This window comes from Vigna unguiculata, chromosome 10 (genome assembly GCF_004118075.2).
Source record: "Vigna unguiculata cultivar IT97K-499-35 chromosome 10, ASM411807v1, whole genome shotgun sequence".
Classification (NCBI taxonomy): domain Eukaryota; kingdom Viridiplantae; phylum Streptophyta; class Magnoliopsida; order Fabales; family Fabaceae; genus Vigna; species Vigna unguiculata.
Window position 1 is genome coordinate 12522254 of NC_040288.1, and position 10312 is coordinate 12532565.

Below are 10312 nucleotides of genomic sequence, written 5' to 3' on the forward strand. Positions count from 1 at the left end.
AAATTCGAGGACCAATTTGAGATTTCTGAACCAAAACGAGGACCAATGGAGTATTTTAACCTAATAAATTTGTATTACTAATAAATATATATTATCTTTTAAAATAATGTTATTTTAAGAAATAAAAATAAGTAATATATATATATATATATATATATATATATATATTTTAAATTATTTTTATTAAATGATAAAATAATTAAAAATCATAAATGTGTAAATAAAAAATAAAAAATTGTATAAAAACTAATATTTTAAATATAATCTATTCTTAATAATGTATTAAATGAAAAATGAATTGAAAATTATAAAAATATAAAATTAAATATTGAAAAAAAATATAGAAATATATTTTTATTTTCACTACAAATTAATTTAAAAATAAAAAAAAAAGAAAAGAATAAAATAAATTTTATTTACATATAAAATAAATATAAATAAAAAATTTAACAATATTAAATAAGTAAAATACAAATGTTCAGAACATTTGTCTAAAAGATAAATTTTATAATATTTTATTTTCTTACATCATTATAAAAAAAATAATATCTATCCATCGATATATACGAAGAAAATTACCACGACATAATTTCTCTTCTTATATTTCACGGTATCCTCTTTGAAGGAAAAAAAAAACCACTGTTGGTTTTATTTTCCACAAAAATCGTGATTTGGAACATTGTTGCCAAAACAAGAAAACAACACTATTCCAAACAATTGAAAAGGAAAGAAACACAGTTAGTTGATTAACATGTTCTGAGATTGAACCTTTTAAGCCACCAACCCTCTCTGGTTTCATTCATTTCCTTCGTCTGCAGGTACTCAGTAATATTCGTACACCCTCGCATCATACCCTTTGATCCTAAAATATAGTAGCCTTCATCCTCTTATGGGTTTTTGATAAAGCAATCGTTTTTGTCTCTGAATTTGGAAAACAGCTAGTTCCCATGGAAGGGTTGGTGAGTTCTGGGATCAACACCATTCGTGTTTTTGGTGTTACAAAGCACCAATCTCGTTTTCTTCATTCATCAATGCTGCATCTGAGGAGTAATAGAGTGTGTGGAACTGGAATTGGGGTTGAGGAGAAGAAAAAGAGGAAGCAGTGTTTCGTTATGGCTGCATCTGTTGGGGGCTCCAAAGTGGGCCATTTTGAGAACACACTCCCTTCCAAAGGTTATTATGATATATCTTTATGTGCATTACATGTTTTTGATGCTGTTTGCTTCATTGTTTTCGGGGAACAATAAAATAGTGATGTTTTTGTGATGGTAGAGGTTCTTGAGCTTTGGAGAAAGGGTGATGCTGTTTGCCCTTTTTCTCTATGTCTGTGTTCTTTGTTTGGTTTTCCTTTTTGTGATGATCACCAATTTTGGTGTGAGCAGATGTGGAAGTTCCTAATGATCGTGCAGGTGGTGGTGATGTTGTTGTCTAGTTTATGTGTTTAGTTATTGGCTTTTTTGGGCATCTTTTGGGCATTATTGTTGTGACGATAATTTTTGTTTCTATTTATTTAATTTTTATTATTATTTCCTACAATATACTTATTAAATTTAAAGGAAAAATTATACTTAAAATATTCATATGTATATATATATATATATATATATATATATATACAATATTGTATGCATCTTATATCTACACTGTTTAGTACATATTATATTTCCTACACTAGAAGAGGAAGAAGTGTTATTTATTTACAGTTTCTCCCTTATATATTGATTTTCAAACAGGTGGTGGGAAAAGGTTATGGATAGGGTTCAATTGGATTGTTGGGGGTAAATAGAAGGTAACTCCGATTTGTCCTTCGATGACAATCGGTGCGTTTGGAGTAGAGAGAAAAGTAATAGTAGAGTTTCCCGTTCCCTGAAATGTTATAGAATTATTCACTGCATTGGTTTGCCATGAATTCCCCGGGAAAACAGCCACAATGTCGATGAAGAAGGGATCAGGCATGTTGGGAGCAACCATCTATGATATAGTTATAAAATTTTGTTTTTCACACACAATCATAAAATAGGGAAGTGAGACAAATATCACATAAAAAAATACAGCATATCATAATAAAATAAAATGAAATGAAAATTCTCCCAAATCCATAAAACTGAATTTTTATTATACTTTTATAAAGATATTGATTAATTTTGTAGTGACTAGTCAGGATAAATGAGCTCATGGCCAACAAAGTAACTCAAGAACATCTCATCTTGAGTAATACTAACTCGTTTAAATCCCTAAGGTCATACCTCAAACTACAATAATCAAATCTTTATTTATCGTAAATTTCATTTCAATATTAAACCATATAATTATATAAATAAATAGATAGGATCAATGAATAATTAAAATAAATAAAAATAAATAAAAAGGACCAGTACGTAATTGAAGATAAATATAAATAAGAAAATGAGAGTAAATATAAATTGAATAAATAGGACCAGTGCACAATTGGAGATGAATATAAATAAATAAAAAAATAGGAACGAGAACTAAATATAAATTAGAATGAGGTTAGGGACACTTCACTTAAGGTAAATATAAAGATAAAAGTAATTATAAACAGATAAAAAATAATCAAAGTAAAAAGATAAAATGATAGATGTCTCCTCCCCTTACCTTAATTATTGTGAAAGATATATCCCAAAGCTTTGTGAACGTTTCAACTTTCTTCTTTTATTTTCTTCATTGCCAATTTTATACTCACAAACTCCTCTTCTCCCTTTTTTTTCTTTGATCTTACTGTCTCATTTTCCTTTCACAATCACCACTCCTATTTATACTACACACATAATCATTACGTTTAGTTCATTTGGTTAGAAAGCACTGTTCAATTTTTTTTCTTCTTTCAAATTCTCGTTATTGTTGTTTCTTATGAATTAAGCTATCATTTTTTTTTTCTAACCTGTAATTGCATTAAATCTCACATGTGGTGAGGGGTTTCTTTTTCTCTTTTTCTCTCTTTTTTTTTATTACCTAACAATATGTCAGTTTACCTATACATGTATGCAAGTTTATCCATAATATATCTACGTACTTACGTAACTTAACTTATTTATTTACGTTTCCTCTATTATTATAATAAAAATATTCTTTCTTATTAACATTCTAAAATGTTTAATATATTTCTTATAAAATCATCAATTATTTGTATATTTTGGATACTTATAATCTTTACATTCATATGTTCATAATTTATTATAATAATAATATATTATATATAGATATATATATATATATATATATATATTTTTTTTTTTTTTGTAATAATAATAATAAGAATATATATATATATATATATATATATATATATATATATATATATTAATTATGGATACATACTAAAATGCTTATAAATAAAGTAATACATTATTTATTGATTTATGGATGTTACAATTGCTTTTGTAATTCCTTGTTTTGTGAGCAATTTTTTGCTAGATCGTTGTTCTTTTAGTTTTGTTGTTGACATTGTTTTATGCCTTAGTTCTCCTTTCCAGTATAATTTGGAATGATTGTAATGGTTAACCTTTATACTTCATGTCTCATGCTCTAATTATTTATAATTGTGTGATGCTTCATTTATTAGAATTATTTTATTAAATTGGGATGTTACAATATATAATAGATAATAAATTTGTATTACTAATAAATATATATTATCTTTTAAAATAATGTTATTTTAAGAAATAAAAATAAGTAATATATATATATATATATATATATATATTTTAAATTATTTTTATTAAATGATAAAATAATTAAAAATCATAAATGTGTAAATAAAAAATAAAAAATTGTATAAAAACTAATATTTTAAATATAATCTATTCTTAATAATGTATTAAATGAAAAATGAATTGAAAATTATAAAAATATAAAATTAAATATTGAAAAAAAATATAGAAATATATTTTTATTTTCACTACAAATTAATTTAAAAATAAAAAAAAAAGAAAAGAATAAAATAAATTTTATTTACATATAAAATAAATATAAATAAAAAATTTAACAATATTAAATAAGTAAAATACAAATGTTCAGAACATTTGTCTAAAAGATAAATTTTATAATATTTTATTTTCTTACATCATTATAATAAAAAATAATATCTATCCATCGATATATACGAAGAAAATTACCACGACATAATTTCTCTTCTTATATTTCACGGTATCCTCTTTGAAGGAAAAAAAAAACCACTGTTGGTTTTATTTTCCACAAAAATCGTGATTTGGAACATTGTTGCCAAAACAAGAAAACAACACTATTCCAAACAATTGAAAAGGAAAGAAACACAGTTAGTTGATTAACATGTTCTGAGATTGAACCTTTTAAGCCACCAACCCTCTCTGGTTTCATTCATTTCCTTCGTCTGCAGGTACTCAGTAATATTCGTACACCCTCGCATCATACCCTTTGATCCTAAAATATAGTAGCCTTCATCCTCTTATGGGTTTTTGATAAAGCAATCGTTTTTGTCTCTGAATTTGGAAAACAGCTAGTTCCCATGGAAGGGTTGGTGAGTTCTGGGATCAACACCATTCGTGTTTTTGGTGTTACAAAGCACCAATCTCGTTTTCTTCATTCATCAATGCTGCATCTGAGGAGTAATAGAGTGTGTGGAACTGGAATTGGGGTTGAGGAGAAGAAAAAGAGGAAGCAGTGTTTCGTTATGGCTGCATCTGTTGGGGGCTCCAAAGTGGGCCATTTTGAGAACACACTCCCTTCCAAAGGTTATTATGATATATCTTTATGTGCATTACATGTTTTTGATGCTGTTTGCTTCATTGTTTTCGGGGAACAATAAAATAGTGATGTTTTTGTGATGGTAGAGGTTCTTGAGCTTTGGAGAAAGGGTGATGCTGTTTGCTTCGATGTGGATAGCACTGTGTGTTTGGATGAAGGGATTGATGAGCTTGCTGAGTTCTGTGGGGCTGGAAAGGCTGTTGCAGAGTGGACTGCTAGGTTGGATTGTTCAACTGGGTCTTTGCTAAAATTGAAAAGTTTTTGTTTTTATCTGAGATTTTGTTTTTGTTGTTTATGGTATGTCTGATTTGAGTATTGAATTTTCGCAGAGCGATGGGTGGTTCTGTTCCGTTTGAGGAAGCCTTGGCTGCTAGGTTGTCTTTGTTCAACCCCTCTTGGTCTCAACTTCAGAATTTTCTTCAGCAAAAGCCACCAAGGTGTGACTCAGGGACACTGAATGGTTTTTTGTTAGGTGTTTTCAATGTTTGTTGTCTTTTTTCGGATTTAAGATGCTAGATTGATTAATGTATGAACATTTTTTGCTTTTGATTAGGCTTTTCACTGAAAAAAGTAACCAGGACAGTTTCTTGTGAATTTCCCAATTGTTTTTGCCTTAGGTTTTCTTAATTTGTTAGAGGGGGAGTGTTGGTGTGATGGTTAGATTTGTTGCCGTGTGAATAGGAGATCACAGGTTCTATTTGTTGAATGAGCCTCTTGTAAATGCAAGGTAAGGCTTTCTACAATAAACCTGTTATGTGTCTGACCCTTTCCAAGACTGTGTCCATTGCAAGAGCTTTATAGCACTAGGTTGTAGTTTAGGCTTTTAATTTGACAGCATTGAAAGGATTTGGTTTTAGTTTTTTGTGTGAGTTTTGCTACAAATCAGGAACCTTTTTGGAGAGAATTCAGCCTGAAATTTACCAACACTCAAATACTGGTTAAAAACAAAGAGCAAATTAGTTCTGTTCTGACAAAACAATTCTGGATGTGGTACTTTTCCTTATATAATCAAACATCCTTGTATGGAGACCTTATCACTGTATCTTTAACACTGTGCAGTTTATGTACTTGTGCAGTGTTTTTCTGTTAGTGGAAGAGAAATGATGTTAGTTTTATCCTATAGTCTACCATTGAATATAAAACAAGTTTTATCTGTTTGACATATTCATCCATGTCTGAAACAGATTAATGAACAGATTCAAGAGATTTGGTCACTCTCCCCCAGGATGCCCGTGTAATTTCTAGCACAACCCTTTTCTAGCGGAAGCAGAATTTCTGAACTACGATGTATACTTTTCCCAACTGATGCATATTCAGTCACATAATGCAATTTTTAATATATGTTTTCGTTTGACCCTAACAAAAAAAATGCTGCATGGTTTCTAGAGCAAGAAATTGTTTTCCTCAGTATTCCAATTGTTTCTCAAATTGTTCTTAAGTTATAGTACAATTGTGGAAAGAAACTACACTCTATTCACGATAAAATGAAATTGGTGTAGAGAAATGATACTCCATGAAAGAGATTTATTGACTTATCCCTACTTAGCTTAATCTTTAATGAGACAAATGGTTGATATTTGAACACCAAAGCTTGACGGATTACTTTCTTTCTCTTCACCTTCTAATCATCATTTCTCCAACGAGTATCTTGACATGTGTTTAGTTCAGACAGATTTGGAATAATGTTTATGATTCTATTCTTAATGTGCAGGATTTCCCCTGGCATAGAAGAGTTAGTCCAGAAGTTAAAGGCTAATGGCATTGATGTTTATCTTGTCTCTGGTGGCTTCCGTCAAATGATCATTGTACGAAGAATAGTTGAAATTAATGGTTTTTCTGATCCACTTTGTGTTTGGAAGGAAATGAATAGTTTCTATGGCATGTTGTGAATTTGGATAAACATTTTTTCTTCTTTATCACTAGTTCATTCAGTCATTGGATGCCCATAACCTTGAAAATTAGCACCAGACATGTCTCTTTGCAGAATACATTCATATTTTACTTCAGAATCTCCCATCTCCCACCATGGTTAAAGTTTTGAAACCACGAGTCTGAAAATCAGTTTGATCAGCTTTAAGCAATAAAAGTAGTTCAAGAAAACAAAAATTCACATGTGAGTAGTGCCTGAACCTTCTTGATCTGTTGGACAGCAACAGCTTTTCCTCCACTCCTTGAAGTAGGCTCCTTTTCATCAAACCCCAGAAACTCTCCAGAGCTCTTAAAAAGTAGGTTATTGGCAAAAATATTCTGTTCTGGAATTCCAAGTATTGATGCAACAGGCTTCATAAGAACAGTGCCACAAGTTAGAAAAACCAAATTCTGAAGTAAAATATGAATGTATTCTGCAAAGAGACATGTCTGGTGCTAATTTTCAAGGTTATGGCATCCAATGACTGAATGAACTAGTGATAAAGAAGAAAAAATGTTTATCCAAATTCACAACATGCCATAGAAACTATTCATTTCCTTCCAAACACAAAGTGGATCAGAAAAACCATTAATTTCAACTATTCTTCGTACAATGATCATTTGACGGAAGCCACCAGAGACAAGATAAACATCAATGCCATTAGCCTTTAACTTCTGGACTAACTCTTCTATGCCAGGGGAAATCCTGCACATTAAGAATAGAATCATAAACATTATTCCAAATCTGTCTGAACTAAACACATGTCAAGATACTCGTTGGAGAAATGATGATTAGAAGGTGAAGAGAAAGAAAGTAATCCGTCAAGCTTTGGTGTTCAAATATCAACCATTTGTCTCATTAAAGATTAAGCTAAGTAGGGATAAGTCAATAAATCTCTTTCATGGAGTATCATTTCTCTACACCAATTTCATTTTATCGTGAATAGAGTGTAGTTTCTTTCCACAATTGTACTATAACTTAAGAACAATTTGAGAAACAATTGGAATACTGAGGAAAACAATTTCTTGCTCTAGAAACCATGCAGCATTTTTTTTGTTAGGGTCAAACGAAAACATATATTAAAAATTGCATTATGTGACTGAATATGCATCAGTTGGGAAAAGTATACATCGTAGTTCAGAAATTCTGCTTCCGCTAGAAAAGGGTTGTGCTAGAAATTACACGGGCATCCTGGGGGAGAGTGACCAAATCTCTTGAATCTGTTCATTAATCTGTTTCAGACATGGATGAATATGTCAAACAGATAAAACTTGTTTTATATTCAATGGTAGACTATAGGATAAAACTAACATCATTTCTCTTCCACTAACAGAAAAACACTGCACAAGTACATAAACTGCACAGTGTTAAAGATACAGTGATAAGGTCTCCATACAAGGATGTTTGATTATATAAGGAAAAGTACCACATCCAGAATTGTTTTGTCAGAACAGAACTAATTTGCTCTTTGTTTTTAACCAGTATTTGAGTGTTGGTAAATTTCAGGCTGAATTCTCTCCAAAAAGGTTCCTGATTTGTAGCAAAACTCACACAAAAAACTAAAACCAAATCCTTTCAATGCTGTCAAATTAAAAGCCTAAACTACAACCTAGTGCTATAAAGCTCTTGCAATGGACACAGTCTTGGAAAGGGTCAGACACATAACAGGTTTATTGTAGAAAGCCTTACCTTGCATTTACAAGAGGCTCATTCAACAAATAGAACCTGTGATCTCCTATTCACACGGCAACAAATCTAACCATCACACCAACACTCCCCCTCTAACAAATTAAGAAAACCTAAGGCAAAAACAATTGGGAAATTCACAAGAAACTGTCCTGGTTACTTTTTTCAGTGAAAAGCCTAATCAAAAGCAAAAAATGTTCATACATTAATCAATCTAGCATCTTAAATCCGAAAAAAGACAACAAACATTGAAAACACCTAACAAAAAACCATTCAGTGTCCCTGAGTCACACCTTGGTGGCTTTTGCTGAAGAAAATTCTGAAGTTGAGACCAAGAGGGGTTGAACAAAGACAACCTAGCAGCCAAGGCTTCCTCAAACGGAACAGAACCACCCATCGCTCTGCGAAAATTCAATACTCAAATCAGACATACCATAAACAACAAAAACAAAATCTCAGATAAAAACAAAAACTTTTCAATTTTAGCAAAGACCCAGTTGAACAATCCAACCTAGCAGTCCACTCTGCAACAGCCTTTCCAGCCCCACAGAACTCAGCAAGCTCATCAATCCCTTCATCCAAACACACAGTGCTATCCACATCGAAGCAAACAGCATCACCCTTTCTCCAAAGCTCAAGAACCTCTACCATCACAAAAACATCACTATTTTATTGTTCCCCGAAAACAATGAAGCAAACAGCATCAAAAACATGTAATGCACATAAAGATATATCATAATAACCTTTGGAAGGGAGTGTGTTCTCAAAATGGCCCACTTTGGAGCCCCCAACAGATGCAGCCATAACGAAACACTGCTTCCTCTTTTTCTTCTCCTCAACCCCAATTCCAGTTCCACACACTCTATTACTCCTCAGATGCAGCATTGATGAATGAAGAAAACGAGATTGGTGCTTTGTAACACCAAAAACACGAATGGTGTTGATCCCAGAACTCACCAACCCTTCCATGGGAACTAGCTGTTTTCCAAATTCAGAGACAAAAACGATTGCTTTATCAAAAACCCATAAGAGGATGAAGGCTACTATATTTTAGGATCAAAGGGTATGATGCGAGGGTGTACGAATATTACTGAGTACCTGCAGACGAAGGAAATGAATGAAACCAGAGAGGGTTGGTGGCTTAAAAGGTTCAATCTCAGAACATGTTAATCAACTAACTGTGTTTCTTTCCTTTTCAATTGTTTGGAATAGTGTTGTTTTCTTGTTTTGGCAACAATGTTCCAAATCACGATTTTTGTGGAAAATAAAACCAACAGTGGTTTTTTTTTTCCTTCAAAGAGGATACCGTGAAATATAAGAAGAGAAATTATGTCGTGGTAATTTTCTTCGTATATATCGATGGATAGATATTATTTTTTATTATAATGATGTAAGAAAATAAAATATTATAAAATTTATCTTTTAGACAAATGTTCTGAACATTTGTATTTTACTTATTTAATATTGTTAAATTTTTTATTTATATTTATTTTATATGTAAATAAAATTTATTTTATTCTTTTCTTTTTTTTTATTTTTAAATTAATTTGTAGTGAAAATAAAAATATATTTCTATATTTTTTTTCAATATTTAATTTTATATTTTTATAATTTTCAATTCATTTTTCATTTAATACATTATTAAGAATAGATTATATTTAAAATATTAGTTTTTATACAATTTTTTATTTTTTATTTACACATTTATGATTTTTAATTATTTTATCATTTAATAAAAATAATTTAAAATATATATATATATATATATTACTTATTTTTATTTCTTAAAATAACATTATTTTAAAAGATAATATATATTTATTAGTAATACAAATTTATTATCTATTATATATTGTAACATCCCAATTTAATAAAATAATTCTAATAAATGAAGCATCACACAATTATAAATAATTAGAGCATGAGACATGAAGTATAAAGGTTAACCATTACAATCATTCCAAATTATACTGG

The 10312-nt window shown here is 30.2% G+C and overlaps 2 protein-coding genes across 5 annotated transcripts; one reads left to right on the forward strand and one right to left on the reverse strand.

The window, feature by feature from the left end:
• Nucleotides 1–605: 605 nt before the first annotated feature.
• Nucleotides 606–6740, forward strand: LOC114167083 (phosphoserine phosphatase, chloroplastic-like). 4 transcript variants are annotated; one of them, XM_028052018.1, is made up of 5 exons: nucleotides 606–1173; nucleotides 4830–4962; nucleotides 5073–5180; nucleotides 5928–6030; nucleotides 6455–6605. In XM_028052018.1, exons 1-4 carry the CDS (start codon nucleotides 948–950, stop codon nucleotides 5986–5988), a joined length of 528 nt encoding a protein of 175 aa, XP_027907819.1. In that variant the 5' UTR covers nucleotides 606–947; the 3' UTR covers nucleotides 5989–6030; nucleotides 6455–6605. The 4 variants fall into 4 exon arrangements, with proteins under 4 accessions (XP_027907819.1, XP_027907820.1, XP_027907817.1 ...); XM_028052016.1 differs by lacking the exon at nucleotides 606–1173 and adding an exon at nucleotides 4168–4730; XM_028052019.1 differs by lacking the exons at nucleotides 606–1173; nucleotides 5928–6030 and adding an exon at nucleotides 4166–4730 and having other exon boundaries at nucleotides 6455–6740.
• Nucleotides 6732–9645, reverse strand: LOC114167082 (phosphoserine phosphatase, chloroplastic-like). Its single transcript, XM_028052015.1, has 6 exons — nucleotides 9082–9645; nucleotides 8850–8982; nucleotides 8632–8739; nucleotides 7264–7357; nucleotides 6874–7023; nucleotides 6732–6794 (listed from the first exon to the last, which is right to left on the reverse strand). Exons 1-6 carry the CDS (start codon nucleotides 9305–9307, stop codon nucleotides 6747–6749), a joined length of 759 nt encoding a protein of 252 aa, XP_027907816.1. The 5' UTR covers nucleotides 9308–9645; the 3' UTR covers nucleotides 6732–6746.
• Nucleotides 9646–10312: the final 667 nt, after the last annotated feature.

Bases quoted from the DNA above. Each gene is read 5' to 3' on its own strand.
- LOC114167083 (XM_028052019.1), top strand. From the start codon at position 4,505: ATGGAAGGGTTGGTGAGTTCTGGGATCAACACCATTCGTGTTTTTGGT. The intron at 4,731-4,829 runs GTTATTATGATA...TTGTGATGGTAG, and splicing joins GAACACACTCCCTTCCAAAG to AGGTTCTTGAGCTTTGGAGA. The intron at 4,963-5,072 runs GTTGGATTGTTC...GAATTTTCGCAG, and splicing joins GTTGCAGAGTGGACTGCTAG to AGCGATGGGTGGTTCTGTTC.
- LOC114167082 (XM_028052015.1), bottom strand. From the start codon at position 9,307: ATGGAAGGGTTGGTGAGTTCTGGGATCAACACCATTCGTGTTTTTGGT. The intron at 8,983-9,081 runs GTTATTATGATA...TTGTGATGGTAG, and splicing joins GAACACACTCCCTTCCAAAG to AGGTTCTTGAGCTTTGGAGA. The intron at 7,358-8,631 runs GTGTGACTCAGG...CTTAATGTGCAG, and splicing joins CTTCAGCAAAAGCCACCAAG to GATTTCCCCTGGCATAGAAG.